The sequence below is a fragment of the Loxodonta africana genome, chromosome 11 (genome assembly GCF_030014295.1).
Source record: "Loxodonta africana isolate mLoxAfr1 chromosome 11, mLoxAfr1.hap2, whole genome shotgun sequence".
Taxonomy (NCBI): Eukaryota; Metazoa; Chordata; class Mammalia; order Proboscidea; family Elephantidae; genus Loxodonta; species Loxodonta africana.
The window spans coordinates 51,874,706-51,895,131 of NC_087352.1; the positions used below are offsets into that span (position 1 = coordinate 51,874,706).

A 20,426-nucleotide genomic window follows, 5' to 3' on the forward strand; every position below is an offset into this window, starting at 1 on the left:
AAAATGTCATCTAACTTTCTTCCAGTTTTTCCTCTTACCAGTTTTAGGTTCCATTTACCTTAAAATTTGTTTTGGATAAATCACATATGTATCGTTTTTTATTTGTTCTAACTTATTTACCAGGGTCAGATGAGTGTGCTTTCAAATGATTATTGCATTCTAACAAATGCTGTTGTAGTGGTGGTGGTGGTGTGAGTTGATTTCAACTTACGGTGACCCTGTATGACAGAGTAGAACTGATCCGTAGGGTTTTGTAGGTGGTAATCTTTATGGGAATTTTTTTTTTTTTTTTTTAATCTTTATGGGAATAGATCACTTCTTTCTGCGGAACCATTAGGTAGGTTGGAACTTCCAACCTTTTGGTTTGCAGCTGAGTGCTTAACTGTCGTGCCACCGGGCTCCTTCTAACAAATATAAAAAAAAAAAAAACTTTTTTTTTTTTTTAATGTAAGTTGCCTTTAAATCTATTATAATGGCATTTTGCGTGTATTCTCAAATACACGTCTCTTGTAGTGCCACCTTATGCTCATTGAAGTCGTGTTAGGTGCACTTTCTCTGTGCTTCTCCTCACTATTCCCACTTTCTGATGCATATTATTATTTTTTTAATATTTTATTGTGTTTTAGGAGGACATTTACACAGCAAATTAGTTTCCCATTCAACGAATTGCACAAAGTGTTACATGACATTGGTTACAGTCCGCACACTGTCAGCACTCTCCCCATTTCCGCCCTGGGTTCCCTGTTTCCTGTCGTCTGGTTTTCCTCCCACTTCCTGTCCTCTCATCTGTGCTTTTGGGCAAGTGTTGCCCTTTTGATTTAGTTTGTTTGTCCTATGTTGCACGTTCTTTTTGGTTGTTATTGTTTATTTTGTAGACCTGTCTGTTGCTTGGCTGGAAGGTGGTTTCCGGGAAAGGCTGCAGTTCCAAGTCAAAGAGGTGTCATAGGGCCATAGTCTCAGGGGTTCCTCCAGTCTCTATCTGATGCACATTATTATGCTTATGCTCTAGTATTTCAACCATGTAAACTGTTTCCTCCTTGAGAGTAGTGTCTATCATTGACTCCCCAGCCTCTAGCACATGGTATACAGAAGGCTTCCAGCAAATACTCATTTCCGTGTCTCATGTTTTTTGAATGTCTTTCACAACTCTTCAGATGACTTTTTTTACAGTTTCAGAATTGGTGTATATAAACATATAATGCATGCACTGTATTTTATTTTCTTGCATATTTTTGGTAGGATGAGGTCATTCTTCTGACCACTCCTCTTTCCTTTCTCTTTCTTCTCCCTGGTCACTCTTCCTCTGCCTCTCTTCCTTCCTGTGCTCCCCGCCTCCCTTCTTTAGTCGTGTTCACATTGTCAGTGATTGGGACGCTTTTCTTAGGCATCATGGTGAGGGACTCAGTGGTTTGTGTGATTGTGTCTGTGAACCATCAGGTTCCTGTAACAATAACTAATATCACAGGGTAGTCTGACTGGTCCTGTTTACCTAGCAGTGAGGTTGTTGTGGGCCCATTTCTTTAAAATTGATTCCGAAGAGCAGGCTTAGATCAAAAACATCCTTTTGTAAATCTAACAGTTAGCAGTCTTCCTACTTGTCTCCTCTAAGGAGCTCTGATATATGTTTTGAATAATGAGTCATTTTCCCTCAACATCTCTCTAGTGTATTTTTAGGGAATATAAACCAATGGTAATTCAGTGCTAAAATATATTACAGATATATTTTTAAATGACATTTGGATTACCTTCTCTGGGATTAAAAATGTTACTTATGTATGTATAATACACAGAAGTAACTATACATCTGCATATACTGTATACAAAATCTTTCCATGACCTCCTCCCACCTCCTTAATTTTTGTGCAGTCTTGAGTATGATTATCAAAGGCAGATAGTTTCTTTAAAAGATAATCACTATATTTTTGTTAGTTGTAATCTCAGCCTGAAAATTAAGGCCGTTGCCTACATGCCACAGTGCTAAAATCTGTAATTTTCCATGTAGATACTCTGTATAACAAACCTAATAGAAAATCTTTTCCTCTGTTTTCAGTCCCACTGTTGTATCATTATTGTCTTGAACTTTTAGACTCTGTTAGAACATATAGTTTAATGATCAGCAAATTATTTATTTATTACGAAAGGCAATCTGTGTGGTGAAATGTGGCTGCTGATTTTCCTAAAAATTGTCAATAATCTCCAAAAACTTGAGCCAGGCAACAGATTCTTTATCATATGGTGGTGTTTCTACTGCATTCGACCAGAGGTATCACAAAAATCCTCCAGAAAAATCAAAAGACGGGTTTCTGTCCTTCAGCATGGAATTGCAACCCCTTCAGTAGAACGTGGACAGAGGCAAATACATGAGTGCCAGGGTCCTTTTAAGTTAACAGACCAAGTAAGGTTCAGCAGGGATGGATCCTAGATTCTAGAAGTGACTTTTGTTCTTGTAGTAGAATGGATATAGATACTTTCAGAGCTGAGTGGGCCCTTGTTGTTGTTGTTAGGTGTCTTTGAGTCAATTCCTACTCATAGCAACCGCATGTGACAGAGCAGAACTGCCCCACAGGGTTTTCTGGGCTATGATCTTTATGAGAACAAATCGCCAGGTCTTTCCCCCGCGGAGCCACTGATGGGTTAGAACTGGCAACCTTCTAGTTAACAGCTGAACGCTTAACCGTTGTGCCACCACAGCTCCTAAGTGGGCCAGTACTTCTAATCCCTTTATCGTCAGACTAGCCCCAGGAATTTTATGGAAAGTAAGAAATGGGTAATGCCAGATCCCGTTGTACTGAATTGAAATACCCTGAGGTGGACAGCCTAGGTGTCTGTTTTTAATAAAAGCTTTCCAGGTGATTCTCAAGGTCACCAAGGTTTGTTAGGCATAGAATTAAATCTTCGAGGATTGCTTTTCCCCACACCCATCCTGTGTCTTCCTCTCGGTGAAGGTATTTCATTTCTGCTTGCTTTTAAACCCTTAGTATGTATTTTAAAGTCCTTTTTTACTTATTTATTTTTTTTAACATGAAAACCCATTATTCTCTTTCAAGTAAAAAATAAGCTTTCAAATGCATGTGTTTTTCCTTCAGAGGCCATACAGGTCCTCAGTTGCCTTGATTCTACCCAGTCGTCATAGATACAAACTGCAATAAAAAAATAGAAAATAAGGTAGGCAGTCTTGTTAAGATACTGTTCACATACAGCCAGTGGTAAGTTACTCGTTAGAAGCAAGTTGAGTGATTTCGGGGTTGGCCTTAGCCCTCAGGTCTCTAGGGGACCCTTGTACAAATTGCTGATTCAGAAAATCATTAATCTGGTGGCTCCAGTGGTACTTTAGTGGCCTTAAAGAGTTATTTGACACACCTCCCCAAACAGCTTAAGTTATCCCCATGATTGTGTTGATTAATTGCACCCTCTGTGGAATTAGTGTTATTTGCAATGAAAGATTCTCCTGCATTTGGAAAATAAAGCATATAAAACTCATGTGCCTTTAATTTGGTAATGTGTGCACTCCTAAGCATGACACCGGGGAAGGGATTCTTTTGACCGTTGGCTAGGGCATGTGAAATAATCTAAGGCAGTGTTTTCTGTTCTGCATTGAGAAGGTCGTTTTTGAGGTACCCGAGCATGTTCACTCAAAATGTGTATCAATTCTAATGCGAATTCCTCTTTGACTTACTGTGAATTGAGTTAAAATTATTTTGCGGGGGAGGGAGGTTGTGGGCAGGTGAGAAGGCAGGTGGAATAATGTATGTTGCGGCAACATCTAAAATAACCCAAAAGGAAGTGGCGTATTATAGTAAAGAGCTTTGACATTGGAGTTGGAATTGCATGTTCTAGCTCTGTTTCTTAGTATCGATATAAGTTCTCATATCTGTATAAGCCAGTTACCCTTTCTGCATTTTACTGACCTCGTCTAGAAGACTAGGGATTAACATGCCTATCTAACGAGTTCTTTGGGTGTTGCCTTAAATAATGTAAGTTAAATTACTTTGCGTTGTGTAAAGTACCTTGAAAATGTGAGTGCTTTAAGGAGAATGGAACCATAGGCAGTCCCCCAGAGTAGAGTTTTGGTAGTGCCTCAAGGTGCTCAGTACATCTGGGATTTTAGTACACTTCCTGTTTAGAAGCCAATGCAGTGCCTAGATAAGATGACTGTAACCAGTGATGAAATGCAGCCGAAACTCTTAACTTTCCAACAAGATCGGAGGTATAAGACCATTACAGCAGAAGTCTGTTTTTATGGCTTAAAGAACAGCCATGAAGGAGAGGCAGTGCCAGTCATTTTTGGAAAAATGGCTAGTCTCTGATTTCCCATTATCCCTTGCTACCAGCTATATGCGTAGCCCCTCCTCCTTCCTTTTTCCTTTCTATTTTTCATTTAGGAAGAAGGGGAGAAAGAGGTTTTCTAGGTCGTGGAATGACCAGTTTATTTGCTAGAATTAAGCGAGTTGTAATTCTTTTAGCACGAAATTTATTTTAAATTTGGATTTTGCAATGCTTGTGGATGAAGAGATAGTTGTCCTGGCAGAGTGAGATTCAGTACAAGAGAACAAGTGTTTCTTCTCTCAACTTTAGAAATAGGAAGAATAATGTCAACTTCTGCTTTCTTGCAAATCCAGACTCCCACCTCCAAATTGTAATTGGGATAATCAAAGTTGACCAAGTATACCTGTATGACCACAGATTTTCATGAGAGGTATGAGCCCGTTATAGGTGGTGGTAATTTACATTTACATGGTGTTTTATTCCTAAAAGGTCTCTAGGTGCTTCATAGCTTCACAAATGATATACACGGACATCATAAAATAGTCAAAATATGTTTTTTAGATTGATTGAGGTAAAATACCATTCAATTTTGAACGTGCATTATTTATTTGATAGAAAATTACATATCCGTTAACCTAGTGCATTCTCAGTGTTAAGTTTTTTTTTTTTTTTTATAATAGCAGTTCCCAAAGTTTCTCACCATTTGTATACGTAGACAAAAGGTGCATGTCAAATACATTTTGAAAATACTGGATTAAACTAAATAAATGTCTTCACTGCAGGACTTCTCAGAGCATTTATCATACAAAGATTCAGTGTAAATTCCTGGGGGAAAGATACAGATAGCTTGGACCATTTCCTAGATGTTTTTAATCAGCTTCCCTTTTGTTTTTTGGATACTGTTGTGGGGTTGCAGTTGTGCAGAAGACAGGTGAGGTACGCTGTGCTGCCTTATATATAATTATATTTTTATGTTCACTTTTCTTTTTGCATTTTTAATACAGTCATATTCTTCACGTAGAGAATGTGCAGAAATGCAGTTTTTCCATCGTGTTTTTGTTAATTAGTTGGTTTGAGTTAATGTGGAGATGGTTGCAGTTTATTGTAAGACATCACAGATTCCATGTATATCATCTGTGAAGCTATAAAGCACCTAGAGACCTTTTAGGAATAAAACACCATGTAAATGTAAATTATCACCACCTGTAAGACACTTCCATTAATTTCATATCAAATTCATGAGTGTTTTGAGCTCTGGGATTTGAGAGTCTTCAGTATTGGGTCTCCAGTTTATTTATAGATTTTTTTTTTTCCTGGAGTTTAAATACCAGCAGTGTAGCACAGTGCTAAGAGCGCAACCTTTGGACTCTCACTGCCAGGGTTTGAATTCTGGCTGTATCACTTCCTACCTATGTGACCTGGGGAAGCTTTCTGTGTCTCAGTTTTCTCATCTGTAAAATGGTGCTTGTGTTACCTACCTCACAGGGCCAATGTCAGATTGAATAAATCAATCTGCATAAAGCCTTCAGAGAGTGGTTAGTACATGGTAAGAACTCTCCTTCTTTGGACAAGGGAGGAAAAGGCAAGAAGATGAGAGGACTGTAAATAATAATATAAATAATAACTTCACGTATATTTTCAGGACCACTAAAAATTCCAGTCTTTAATTATGTAGCCTTTTTAATATTCCAAAAAAAAAAAAAAAAGAATAGGATAGCCAGGGATGGACTGGGGGTGGAACAGGGGACAGAGATTTATTCCGAGTCAAACATGTTTATGGTAAATTTCCTAGTCTGATGCTAGGGAACAAAGGCTCAGTCTTCAGTTCCCAGAATGAGGATTAACAGGGAAACAGCCTTGCTTGGTATTGTCCTGTAGCATCAGATACTTTTTCATGGAGGCTGTTCACAGGCTGACATATTTCATTATACAGGTGCATCTATTTCAATGGTGGGTGAAATATCTAGCACTTGTATATAATCTTAAAAGTGGCCTTTTAAGAATGAATAGCTCAAGTTCAAAACATGACCCTGTTGTTATCTTACTGGCCAACCACCAGTGGATCGTCTAGGTCACAGCTTATCTCTAGAAATCATAGTATCGATAAGTTGTTCTTGTCGGTTTCTAACTCTTTCCATGTGGCTTAGAACTGCTATGTGTGTCCAGGTGTAGTAATACACCAAAGGCGATACTTCTTTTTATGTATGAAGGCCATTTTTCCTTTGTGTAATATTTTCATTCTTATTGAGTCTTCTTGGCATTCCTTTACAATAGGGTATCATGGATGTACCAAAAGAAAAATTGGAAGTCAAATGATGAATAATATATAAATACAAAAATATTAAATTTAGAATTCTGTAGACATTTGTTAATCACGTTGCCCCCAAATAAAAAGCATTGTTTCCTTACCTTTCTTGGGGCATCAAGAGAAAGGATTATTGAATAGATAAAAAATACTGGGCTTTAAAAAAAATAAGACGTAGCTTATATTTTCTGCTTAGGTTAGTTTTTCAGCGGTACCAGAAGAAGAAAGTGAGTCCTCTATTGATTGTCAGTTGGCACCATTTTTAGTAATGAGATTAAAATATAGGTTTTAACAGCTGATGGGTTCAGTTTGGACAAAACACATGTTGACTTTCTGGATTGTTTGCTCATTGTAGATGCTGACTTGTTCTGGAGAAGGGGCTTCGTGTTGATCTCCTTTGTCTCTGGAAGGATTGATTGGCGGATGTTGTGTCTGCTTATTTACAGCCTTTTTCTTGTTTAATTTAAAAAAATTGTGACATAGTATTACATGTTCCTTGTATACATCATTTTCTCAGAAGAAAGTTGTTTACCCAATATGTCGACTTAGTTTATGAAATCCTCTCTGTAGCTTTCATTCAGTTTTCAGTGTACTCCATTAGGTCATGTCATTCGTTTCATGCACGGCAAATCGTCACCAGCAGCAAAATTTAACATTTGGTCCTTTTAGGTATAAAAATGAATCAAATGCCTGACAAGATTTGTTTCTGGTATATATTTCAAAATCCCTCCCCCCCGCCCCCCTTTTATGGGCATACGACAAATGTTACTAACGGGTACTTTTAGTTTTTAAAATATGGACAGCAGTACTCCATGCAGTAAAAGACTTGAGCGATTAATGCTACCCTTATGCCTCTTTTGAGTAGTTTTAGCCATGGGGCTTGGCACTGCCACCATTGTCTTTGTGCCAAAAAATATCCGCAGCGGCTGTCGCATTCTCGTACTAGAGGGTTGTCTCGAAAATTCCGCAGTGAACGCGCCGGGTTTGTTCATCACTGCTATCTCTTTTAAATATTGGAAAAATAGAATCTTTAGCTCTTTCAAAGCTCTGTTGTGGTTGTGGGGGTCGGGGGGGAGGTGGGTGATGAAGAATGGGGAAAGGGCGGAAGAAGCTGCCCGCACTAGTCAGTTGGTCTAAGTGACAGAAATCCATGCCTGACATGGAGTAAGTGCAGATATTTGGGGGCTTTTGTGTTCATGAGCACAGATAGTTACTTAAAGATCCTACTCAAACATGTTATCAGCACTCTTGAAAATTTTATTATCTGAAATAAATGTTCCATTGAATTTTAAGCAGAAAATCAACATCAAGACCATGGCTAATTTTTAATGGGCAATTTACACAAAAAGATTTTTTTCTTCCCCTAGAAATTGAGGTGTCATTTTAAAATGGCTGCTTTCTATCATTAAAAAAATGATATTAATGGATATGTTTTAGATGGTTCTTGGGCTTTATCTACAGTCCCTGATTATTTTGTTTTCAAATAGGGGTTTGGGCTCTGAGGGCAGATTGATAGTTGAATTTGGAAACAAAAAGATGTAATAAAGTTAAAGGCTTACACGATCAGAATGAAATGTGTTCGCTCATGATCTGCAGAGCCATCTATTTGATGGTAGAAGTGGATGCTGCAGATGAAATCTTTACAGGGAGCATAATCCTTAAAAAAAAAAAAAAAAAAAAGTCCACCTCCCAGCCTCCTGCTGGCTGCGCTGCCTCTTTGGTACCTCGCAGACTTCGACAGAGTCCTGGACCAGTGCCCATTGATGTCATGGAAACACTCAAATTACTGAGAATGATTCATGTCTATGCTGGTCTCTTATCCTCCCCCACACAAACAGGAGTAGATTTTTAACCCTGACAACTTGTAATTTGCAGTGGGTTTATTTTTGTATCTGGATAAATATTTTTTAACAACCAAAATGAAGATTAAGCAGTCTGTATCTGATATGATAGTAAAGAATGCTGAGTCCGTGTAGCCAAGAGTGCTTGGGGACTCTGTGCAGCCCGAATTCAGATTCTTCTTCATCTCGCCCTCGTCCTCCTTTTCCTTCCTACCTCCTTTCTCTCACTCTTTTTATCCCATTCTCCCTCTCCCTTTCTTTCGCTCCTTTCTCCTTTCTTATGCTCTGTCTCTTTTTTTAACCCATAGTTTTTTACACCGACCGTCTAGCTTTAAAATAATAAAAGGAATAGCCCCAACTTCTGTACATGAAGTTAGAAAATTTCTGGTAGAATAAGTCATCTGTTCAGTTCAATGTGCTGGACTCGAGTGGTAAAATAATACTGGATAGTGAAATTCTCTAGGGGATGCCTTTGTTAATAATTCCATCAACAGAATAAAAGAGATGGTCTTTCTTCCTCAAACTGTATTTTACAATTCAACTTTTAGAAATTACCAAAACAGGACAGTAGATGTTTCATTTCCTTGGAAGTTAGAGCAAAATCCACTTTATTATCTATTTTTCTGTTTCACTATCTGCCTGTCTACCTACCTACCTACCTGTGTAACTGCTATACAGGTGAATGTTACGTCAAAGTGAATGGTGTGGCTATTGTTTTGAAGTTTCTATAAGTGTAAGAACTAAGAATTGGTTTGCTGCATTCTTAGGACTGATAGCTCCCAAAGGTCAAATCTCTTCTGTTAGGGATATGTAAAGAAAAGTTAAATGGTGTGAATAGCTTTTATTTTAATTACACAAAAGAATAAATATGTCTGTAGGACCATGGGCACTTCTAATACAGGTAAATGTATCTTTATTTCAATATAAAATCCCCATACAATGGAAGTTATTCTCTTAGGGCTCCCAAGACTGGCAGTCTGTTAAATGGTGTCCTGTGTCAGTGGAATTGAAACTGATATGGGCATTGATTTTATACTTAGCACTGAACACTATACAAGAAGGAGGGCTGAGGGTAAGGGAATTTTCCCGAGTTTGAGATTCACTGAAATCAGGAGAAAAGTCAATAGCAGGAGAGACAGAGTTAATTTTAAGATTCAAGTTTGGCTTTCCTAGAAAATCACCTTCTACTTTATATTATATTGTGACTTAGATGCAAGGTACACTTTTGACCAGATCTAAGACTGATTAAAGATTCGTTCTTTGTGTGGTGTCAGGAAGGCATGCTCTAATAACACTGTCACTGAACTGAACAATAAAAAGCAACTACTACTTTTAGCACTGGTGCTCCGTTGAGTTGAGAAGGGAGAACTTTGGGGCTCTGCATACTTCAGGAGAGTGCCCATTCAGCCCCCTCAGAATACTAGTTTTGAATTGTCTCAAATGGAGAAAGAAGAGTAGAGTCCTAGGTTTAATATGTAATGTGTAGTAAAGCAATAGCCCCCAACAAGGGAGCCTCCTTCAGTCTTGGGCTGGGCGAAGCTCCTGTTCTGGGCACTGGGCTGACTCACTAGCCCTGTCACTTGCTGAACTCTGCTGCTTAGATCTCTAGTGATCTGGTGTTTTTATCTTCCCTGTTGATTATTAAGGCAAAACATACTTTTCAAAAGAGACAAATGAGCAGCCTTCATTTTATCCTTGGATGTGGCCAAGTAGCATCTGAGGATCTATACATCTCTGTAAAGCCATCTACAGAGAAAAATTGGGTTGTTAGGACTTCAGACAAGACTTTCACAGTCCAAGAGCCCATGTCCTTGCTGGGTCTACTGGTGAAATGTGAACATGGGTTCAGAGTGGGCAATTTAAAACAAACAAAAAAATCTCTTTCCCAAATGTAAATTCCATCATCATCTTGATCATGATGGGGTGTACTCCTGGGAAAGGGAGTTTTTAAAAAAAAAAAGAGAAAGAGAGACCAAGAATTTTGAATCGTTTCTTTGCTAAATTCACCATCTGGAGAGCCTGTGACTGACTAGCTTTGGCCTCACCATTAAGTGTCAATATAATCAATGAGAATTACTAGGCTAGGGTCATTACATAGATAATTTGCCTGCTGTGTAAATAAAAATGAAATTGTTTGAATTTTGTGAGACAGAAAGAAAGTGAAAATAAGGAATGACAATTTGTTTGCTAGAGAAAGTGGAGGCCATTGGAATGACAGTTTTTGGAAGTGTGGAGCAGTTTGGCTAAGAATAGGAATGAAGGATATTTTTTTCCAGTTTCTCATAGCCAGAGTGAGGAAGCGTTATTTCTTCTCTTGCTTGCATACATTGCTGGTAGTGCCTACTTTGCGTATGTAAACATCGGAGAGGAGAAGTAGATGTCTGTTACCTGGAGGAGCTTTTTTTTTAAAGGAAAAACACCATTTATACTTTTTTGTTGTTTCTCTTGGCAGGTAAAACAGAAAGGGGCTCATACTCATCTTATGGGAGAGAATCAAACTTACAGGGTTGCCACCAGGTAAGTGAGAATCTTGGTAGTGGAAGGGTTGAGAGAATTAACCTGCTAAATCAGTTTGTTTTGTAAATTACATTATACATTCGAGACTGTGGCAGCAGAATGCACCAGACTGTCTGCCTGTGACGATCTCTTTTAAAAAGCAATGAAATAACACAGACTTTGAACTAATAAACACCTCATCTTTCGAGACCTGCTTTCTCCGAACTAAATCCAATGACTCGTTTTGGTTTTTTTAATCCATCTGCCGGTACTGTTTGCAGACGGGTGATGTCGGTGAAAGTGGTTCTGTCCAGAGTTTTATTTACAATTAAGAACTTAAGAATTCCTTACACTGGAAATGCATTGAGAAACCATGTGTCAGACCCTGGGTTTGGGTGGCTAGTGCCCTAAATTATAGTTTTCATAGAGGCTGTATGATGTTGTGTGAAAACAGGGTTGTACTGAGGGATAAAAATGTCTGTGAAAATATGATTTGTTGTCCCTTTTTGTTTCTGAATTGTTTTTGGCTGGAAGTCAAGGCCAGCAGGCTAACAGCAAAGCCGTCTCAAGGGAAGCATGCGTGAGCTAGAAAAATAAGGGTACTTTAATTAAATAATAAAATGCCAGTGTAATACAAAGGTATAGCATGTGTGTGTTTGTGTCTCTGTGCACCCTGCATTTGCATACTTTTAACTCTCCAGAGAGTACCCAGTTCTAAAAATACTGTCAGTGGCCCAAAGTGTAAGCTTTGTTTCAAGACAAGTGAGTTTTTATAGAGGCTTTCTTTTTAATTTCAGTAACGGTATTAATCATATAGTCATAAAAAAAAAAAAAAGGTTTAGACTTTCCTGTTAAAAGTGCGTTGGTTTCTTACTCTGGAAAACTCTTGACACAATTTAATAACCCTCTTTAATGTTCAAAGCCTTCCCTTATTATTCACCCAAACAGAATGTACATTCTTTTTGTGCTGGAAAGGGGATGCTTGCTCTTTGAACACCTCTCACCCTCCCATTTTCTTTAATGATATGAAAAAAAAATTCATTTTTGAATCAAACAGCCTGTTAAATAACTCCCTGAAAAATGTAAGCAAACATTAGTTTTAGTAATTACATAGACCTGTGACAGAAACTTCTCTTCCGTATCAGTGATATGTCACTGAAGGTGGAATTCTGGTTGAGACTTTTTTTTTCCCCTGTATATATTTGCATTTTTGAAGTTTACTCCTTTGGTGGAGCCACCGATTCAGTCATATTTGGCATCTGAAAGATTTGTTGCAATGAGGTGAACGGTGGCTTGGTTGAGAGCTGCCGCTGACAGGCCGGGGAGCGCAGTTCATGGCAGTTTGTTTGGAAAGAATTCTGCAGGAAAGAAATTTACAGCCATTCCAGTGCAGCGGAAACATCTTTGGAATGTGAGTGCAAATGTTCGGGGCAGATAGCTGGGGCGACAAGCCTCTGAGTGCCGTGTCTCTGGTGTAAAGCTTCCAATTCCTGCACAAGAGCCTGATCCTGTGTATCTGGTTTCTGAGGGTCAAGGCAGAGGTCACTAGAGTTTTGGGGAGAAGAAGGTTGACAACATCCTTCCTCTTCGCAGATGGTCATGGCAGAGGTCTCTGTCTCACTGGGCCTCTTTTTCTGGTCATTGAGAGAATAAGCTTCCTCGCCCCTGTATCCTTTCTTACTAATAGGAATTGGCGTGATTCCTCACAGACACAAAGATTTCCTCTGCTGAGTAAGCGCGAGGCCTCTTAACTTGTGAAAGCATCATCCAGCCCGTGTGAGTCTGGCTGAGTGTGTGCAGGGACACGGACCCTCCCTCCGTGTGTGGGGAATACTTCCCTCGGGTGAAACTGAAGTTAATTGTTCTTGCAAATCGAAGGTGAGATGAGAAGTGGCAAGGGGCAGAGGGCGGAGTAGAGGTGGCTGGTTGTGATGGCTGGATTTCTGGGCCTTGGGAGGTTCATCGGGAGACGTTCGTGTCCAGGAAATATCTGTTGTGTATATGAATGTGACTGCATATGCTTTTCTTAAAAAGTCTCCTACTATAGCGGTGGAGTTGGAGATGGCTTCATTTGTATTTCTGCTTCAGCATTGTGAGTCTTGTAAAAACCGACTGTCTCTGTGCTTAGCATGGTCTTAGTAGTATCCATAAACGTGTGATTACTTAAGGCTAAATAACAGCGAAATTTTGGAATTTCCCTGAGTGAGGCAATAGGGACTGAAGATTGAAAGTGTGCATATTTCAAATCTCTGCTTTTCGTGAAATTTGAGAATAGAGCAGACCCTGGTCTGCCTTGCAGCGAATCAGTCCATTTCTCTTGTGTTGTATTGTTCTGTGAATCCCTGTCTACAACAACACCAGCTATGCAAACCAAAAAGAAAGGCACAATCCTCGGTATCTTGGGCTTCAAGTCTAAATAGCAGATCACAGCTGAAATGATTCCCCCCGTGTGAAAAGGTGAGTGGCTCTCCTGGAAGGAAAGCTTTTGTTTTCTCCCTTTTACGACATTCTAGAGATGGCTGAATGGAAACCCTGTAGATGAGATGCCCTAAGAGGGCTCCAAAGGCAGTATTATCATGTTGTAACAATGTATCATGTGGACTTAAAGGAATGCGCATTGTTACATGTGAACATGCTTGTTCCAGTCCCCACAGTCTTTTGTTTGGTATACAGAAATAGCGGTGGTAAGCAACAGGTAGGGAAATGCTAGCCTGGAGGAAGAAATTATTATTTTTTTGAGATGCATATTGTTTCCAGAAACTTTAGGTTAATATATATATATATATATATATATATATATATATATGTATATCCATTATGTTTTTCTTGAGGATTTAACACTAATAGTAATAGACATGTGGCTTTTTAAAAAGTGGAGATTTTAGCAGCAAAACAAAAGCTAGCATATTCTTTGTTACCAACTAAGCTGTTTTCATTAAAAATAGTAATGGGATAATATGAGTTTATTAATGCATATCCTCGTGAAATTATCTGAAATACACATGGCAACTTTTCAAAACTTTGGAAACTGTTTAGAAAATGAAGCAATAGACAAACAAAAGTGGCCTAACGGGCTTTTTTTTTCACTCCTCACTAAATATGGCAAAACTAATTTAATTCAAATTGGGGTACAGAAATCATAGCAGGCTTAAAACGCTCTTGCCAAATTGCAACCTCATACTGCTTTTACTGGTAGAGAAAATAAAATTTATAATGGAAAGTCTGACAAACTAAAATGAGCGGAAATAAAGTTTTTTCAGAAAATACGCCAAGCTTAATACTATAGCATCATTGCAGAGGACGAGGAAAAACATGTCATTTTGCTTTTGGCCCCTTGTGCTGCTTTGAATAGGATGTTTGACGATTGCAAACTTTTTTTTATTGTTGAGATTGACCAGTTTTGAACGTGATGATTATGTCATAGAACGTGATTATTTATTAGGACAGAATTTTTCCCCTTAAATGGAATTTCAGCATTGATTATTATCAGGAACTTAATTTTTCTTTCTGGGGTGTAGCCCGAGTTGAAAGCAATCATTTCCAACTCTGGCTTCATATTAGCAGGTTTTAGGCAAGATATGTGTGTGTGCGCCCGCATAAGATACAGAAGGGGGAGCCCTACCTGAGACCAATACAATTAGAATCTTCTGAGTTGGGGCCTGGACATCTGTGCTATCTATAAGACTCTCCAGGTAATTCTAATTTGCACATAGATTTAGGAATGTCTGCATTATAGGACCAACTCTATTGAAAAGGTTTGTGTTCAAAATCTGGCATTACTACTGGCCTTGAGAAAGTTTTAGACTTCTTGCCTTAATTTGATGATTCAAAGCATGGAAATATATTGCATATGTACTTCGTTTAAAAGGCAGTGAAAGTTAGTGACCTATTGAAAGCCTGTAAGATGCCTTGAAATCTTTATAAAGAATTCCACAACTGAATATCCCATCCTTGAAGTCCAGGGCTTTAAACTTATCCTAAGTCTTTTTCAGCAAATAATCAAGTAGGACTATTCTGATAAAGTTTTTGATGTTTAGATATTCAAACTGATGGATTTTAAGTATTAGGCCTAGTCTAGGATTTCATTTTTAAGTTCCAGGAACTTTGAAGCTATCGAGGAAACAGGCCTTCTTTATTTGTAATTTAGTTCGCTTGTGAAGCTAGTCATTTTTGATTTATCAAAAGTAAGCATATAGTTAATAAACATATAATTACACATTTAAGAATTGATTTTTTTCTTTTAATAATTTTTATTTTTGATAATCAAATTACCAGTTACTCAATTCTAAAACTTTAGGCTCATTCAAGTTTTTCTTACCTAAAGTCAAAATAGAAAGCATGTAAGCAAAGAAGGCACAAGTTCCTTTTGGCTCTTCTTACGAAAATGGCTATTTGGGCCTTGTGTAAGTATAAATAAATATATATTCATACATATTTTTTAATATGATATTACCTTTAATGGTTATTCTTATTGTTGTTGTGTGCCATTGAGTTGATTCCGACTTATCCACCCTGTATGACAGCGTAGAACTGCCCCGTAGGGTTTCTTAGGCTGTAATCTTTATGGGAACAGATTGCCAGATCTTTTCTTTCGCGGAGCCGCTGATGAGTTTGAACTGCCCACCTCTTGGTTAGTAGCCAAGTACTTAACCACTGCACCCCCAGGGCTCCTTTACCAGTCCAGGCCCTATGCGTTCTTCTCCAGGAACCTCTCTCACCAGGGACTTGTTATATACTGCCTTAGCACTCTTTTTTTCTTTCACAATGCTTTTTAGAATTTGCCTTTATTGATACGTTTGTTTAATGCTGGTTGCTACCAGGATTCTGTGAACTCCTGGAGGGCTGAGGCCATGTCTGCTGTATTTAGCCCTGTATACCCTTCATCTACCCCCACGTGTCTGTCAGTTTGTTGTACTGTGGGAGCTTGTGTGAATGTTTATTTCTCCAACATCACTTTTGAAAATCATTTTGGGAGGTGAAGTCTGAATAGCAATGTATGAAAACCATAGAATGAACATCTTTTTCATCGCTAGGAAAACCATACTCTTTCCTGAAATTTTTTAAGCAAAGTCCTTTGGAAGCCCTTCCTTCTAAAGTGCTTTGCTGGCCCTGGACTCACACTGTGACCAGGTGGCAGGGGGTCACTTCTTCCTGGTCTTGCAGGGCTGAACGCTGGCCTGGTGGCTTCACTGAGCTGGGATTGTGCCTCCTGAAAGATGCGATTGAGGGAGATTGTAGGTGTTCTGTGTTTCTCAGGGGTGTGTTATTGGAACCACAGGTCAGAATCCAGGTCTGACCATTTAGAATATGCCAGTCTGGACAGTGAGACAGGATATTTAAAATCATGATAGTTTCAGATATGCCAGGGCCTGGGTTGGTAGTGTGTGTGCCATTGCTCTGCTCCTGAGCACAGTTCTAGGGTAGCAGCTCAGTTGCTTTGGGGGATTGCTATACCATACTCCTCTCTCAGCAGCCACCCATTGCTCACCAAAGGGGAGGATGGATCCACTCTTCCCTTGGATTGATTAACGAATATTTATTAGCCCTCTAGTAACTGCTCCTTGGAAACGCTATGGGGCAGTTCTGCTCTGTCCTCAGAATGAACTCAATGGCAATGGGTTTGATTTTGGTAACATGTTAGGTAATGAGGAGAGAAACAAAGAGAAGCTCTTACATACCCACCCTACAGTCCTCACCAGTAGCTTTCTAGATTTTAAGAGAGAAAATCAAGCCCCACTGGTTTTATTTTATTCTTTTTATTATGAAAATTTCAAACATTCAGGAAAGTTGAAGGAATAATAAAATGAAATGCCATGTACCTAAGTTGTTAATATATTTGGTGTGTGTATAAAATATGAATGTATATATTTTTCAGTGAACCATTACATTAAAAGATATAAGAAGATTTCACTTCCAGATGTTTAAGTTTACGTCTCCTAAAAATAAAAATGTTTGCCTATTTAATTTACTAAAAATACTATTATCACCTCTAAAGAAATTAACATTAGTTTCCCAATCTAATACCCAAACCATATTCAAATTTCTTCAATTGTTTGACACCATGAAAATGTCTTCAGTAGCTCCCCTCCCTGCATTGTATTTATTGCCTGACATTTGTTTGCTCTCTTTAATTTCTTTTAAATTAGAGCTGTTCCTCTACTTTTTTTTTTCTTTCTTTTTTAATAATAATTGACTTTTGAGAAGACCAGGCCAGGTGTCATATAAAATACCCCCTTTCTAGAATTGTCTGATTATTTCTTGTTGTTGTCGTTCAATTCCTTTCTTTGTCACTTGTCTTGCCTATAAATTGAAAATTAAATCTAAAACCTTGTTCCGATTCAGGTTAAACATTTTTGACTTGAGTACTTCATAGATGATCCTGAGTGTTTCGTATTTCTTTAGGAGGCATATAATATTAAGTTATCCTTTTGAGGTGATGCTAACTTTAATTATTTGAGAAGAGTGGACCTTTCCCTTTTACACTTAGTAAATAATCATTATGGTGATACTTTGGCACTCAGAAAAGATCCCTGTTTTCCAACAACCTCTGACCCAATAGCCTAACATTTATTGATGATCCTTTCCGAAATCAGTTTAGAAGGTTTCAAACTGTATTTTTTTTTTTTTTAAAATCCATCATTTCTTCTACGTTTATAGCAGCTACTCTTTTGTAGAGAAGAGCTTGCTTTCATCATTCATTTTAGCCCTGTCAATTTTGATGCTCCATATACAGACAAGTGTAACTATAATAATCCTTGTTTTAACTATATGCTCTTACCTGGAAGATGCTGGAAGTATTAAGGCATTGTTTGGATCTTTGGCATACTGACAAGAAAAATAGTTATTGCTCAGGCTGATGGTCAGAAAACATTTGATAGTAGGAGAAGGGAGGAATTGTTACATCTGTTACCTTGCATGCTAAACTCTAATATTCTTTTGTTAAAATTTGGAATTTATGATAATCTCTGTGCCATTTAGCTGTTAGACTAATTGTTCAGTAAGTCCTGGATTTCTCCACACTCTCACGTTACCCCTCTGTGTTCTCGTAATTACTATTAAACGTCTCACAGGGTTCTCCACTAGTGACTGATGGACTGGCAGACCTTCGTAGGTGGCTGCACTGCCCTAGGAGGTTGGTCTGTCAAGGATCAGAGGGGTAGAGGAACCAGTCCAGGCACCAGACCTTTCATAATCCAGATGTGCCTGATGAATGGATGTATAAATGAGTGAACGAAAGTTAATTTATAGGACAATAAAAGTTAATCTAGAATAGACAATCTGTAGTAATGTCTAAAAGTTAATCTAAAAGCAGAAACTATAGGAAGCCTGGGAAGCTGCTGTTGGGTGCCAATATAAACCTCTGAGGTAAGTATTATTCTCACTTAATAATTAAAAAAAAATGATGCTCTAAGAAGTAAAGTTTCAGAACCAGGCTCTGAACTCTAAAATATCTGGTTTTAAAGCTAATGCTTTACCAACTTGGTTTCCCTGCTGCCCAAGGCCATAGTGGGGTTTTCAGCTCAGGGGTGTATATTAGATCCTATCTAGAAAACCACTTTTGGGAGGTTCCAGGCACACTGGAGATTTCAGGCCTATCACGGTGCCTTGTTTCTCAGTTAACGTGTATTGCATTGGATCGAGGTCCGTGGAGACATCCAGGTGTAGGGATCAGCCCAAGATGAACTTAGGTCTGATCGGAGATGGCTAGAATATCGCTTGTGAGGACGTGGAGTCAAGGGGTAGGCAGAGAGGAGGGTAATCATACAGCTCCTGACTGCCCAGCCATTTCTTTTAAACCACTTGTATGTATATATGAATAATCTAATCTGTATATTCAGTGGCATCTTCAGAATTAGCATGTGCAACTTCATTAAGACCGATGAGGACTTCCTGTGAAAAGGCTGGAGTAGAATATGCCAGTTCACATTTTAGCAACAGCGTGAACACTGACTTAAAATTGTACAGATGATATTTTGGCCTTGCTTTTTGTGCAGCACGGGCAGAACATGGCTTACCACTGCAGGAATTTGGATTCATCATAGATCACGTTATTGTTCCAAAAACACAAGAATAGCATAGAGTGAAAGTCTTAAATAACATCTCTAGCAGCTTCTTAAATGTGACCCAATAATTTTTCGATTATGGCTTTTAGCCCACTTGTGAAATACATGAAATGACAGAATATGTGTTGGAAGCATAGGCAATTTTTATAGAACAGTTCGGGACAGACAGTGCCTAAAAAGCATTGAAATCGCCTTGAGATAAGTTATGAGACACCAGAGAAATGGAAGGGGCCCTGGTGGTGCTGTGGTTAAGTGCTTGGCAGCTAACGGAAAGGTTGGCTGTTCAAACCTACCAGCCGCTGCTCCATGGAAGAGAGACGTGGCAGTCTGTTTGCATACAGATTTACAGCCTTGGAAACCCTGTGGGGCAGTTCTACTCCGTTGTGTAGGGTCCTTATTAGTCGGAATTGACTGAATGGCAATGCATTTGACTTTGAATGGATCCAGTCTTAGTATCCAAATCGAAATTTTACCAGGATTTTGGGATTAACTTCTCTTATGAAAAACCTTAAGGGATTTTATAGCAATTGGGACTACAAATCCTTGTTTTTGTATTTTTGATACGTAAAGTGAAAGGGGAAGGTTGATTAATGACTAAACAGAAATAATTAACACTAAGATGTGTCTGATAAAACCTAATGCTGAAGTATACCTGTATATATATATTTTTTTTTATCAGCATGGCCCTGTAACTTAAAGGCAACGTACTCACGATTTAGCGTCAGGATAACTTTGCCATAAGAAATAGAAATATTTATTCCTTTATCCAAGATCATGCTTGATATTATTCCATCATTGTCGAATTGTGTACTGCAGCTCTTCACACCAAAACCAAAACTTGAAATGTTGGGAACAGTGAAAGATACCAACAAAACCCCCGTAATCTGAAGTGAAAGGATTTATTAGGGGCTTTCTTGAAATAACAGGTATTATTGAGGCTACTGTTGTGCCCGATATCGGTAACCTGCTTAGAATTGAAGAACTCCATTGTTTGAAAAAGCGTGTGTGTTTTAGATGTTTATATGGGTTTGTTTATAAATGCTTTCACGCACAGATAAACTAAACTGAGCTTCCTGAAGCATGGGCCTTTTACGTTCAGACTGTTATTTATTGTCTAACTAGAAGTAGTTTCAGGGTGACGAGGAACCCAGCAAGCATACTTAGTTACATTTGCTTTCACATTTCTAACACTTTTTTTTTTTAATAGCGCGGCACTTATTTTAGTTGGCTGTTAATTGTACGGGAAACCCTGGTGGCGTAGTGGTTAAGTGCTAAGGCTGCTAACCAAAAAGTTGGCAGTTCGACTCCACCAGGCGCTCCTTGGAAACTCTACAGGGCAGTTCTGTTCTGTCTTACAGGGTCGCTATGAGTCGGAATTGACTCGACGGCAGTGGGTTTGGTTTGGTTTTATTACTTGTACTTAATAAAGAGAGAAATCAAGCTTTGGTGGGGGGG

At 38.6% G+C, this 20,426-nt stretch overlaps 1 protein-coding gene across 14 annotated transcripts in view; it reads left to right on the forward strand.

Annotated features, from left to right (window-relative positions):
* The window catches only part of TCF4 (transcription factor 4), a 392,330-nt gene that overhangs the window by 186,750 nt on the left and 185,154 nt on the right, over positions 1-20,426 (forward strand). For 11 of the 14 annotated variants that reach the window (XR_010323446.1, XM_064294480.1, XM_010586727.3 and 8 more), the window contains one exon: positions 10,865-10,929. Coding sequence is in view for 10 of the 14 variants with exons in the window: in XM_064294480.1 (XP_064150550.1) it covers positions 10,865-10,929 (65 nt within the window). In the remaining 4 variants the exon portion in view is untranslated. Of the gene's footprint in view, positions 1-10,864; positions 10,930-10,964; positions 12,320-12,373; positions 13,366-20,426 lie in introns of those variants that run through there. The other 3 variants (XM_023543770.2, XM_023543772.2, XM_064294481.1) reach the window with 2 other exon arrangements.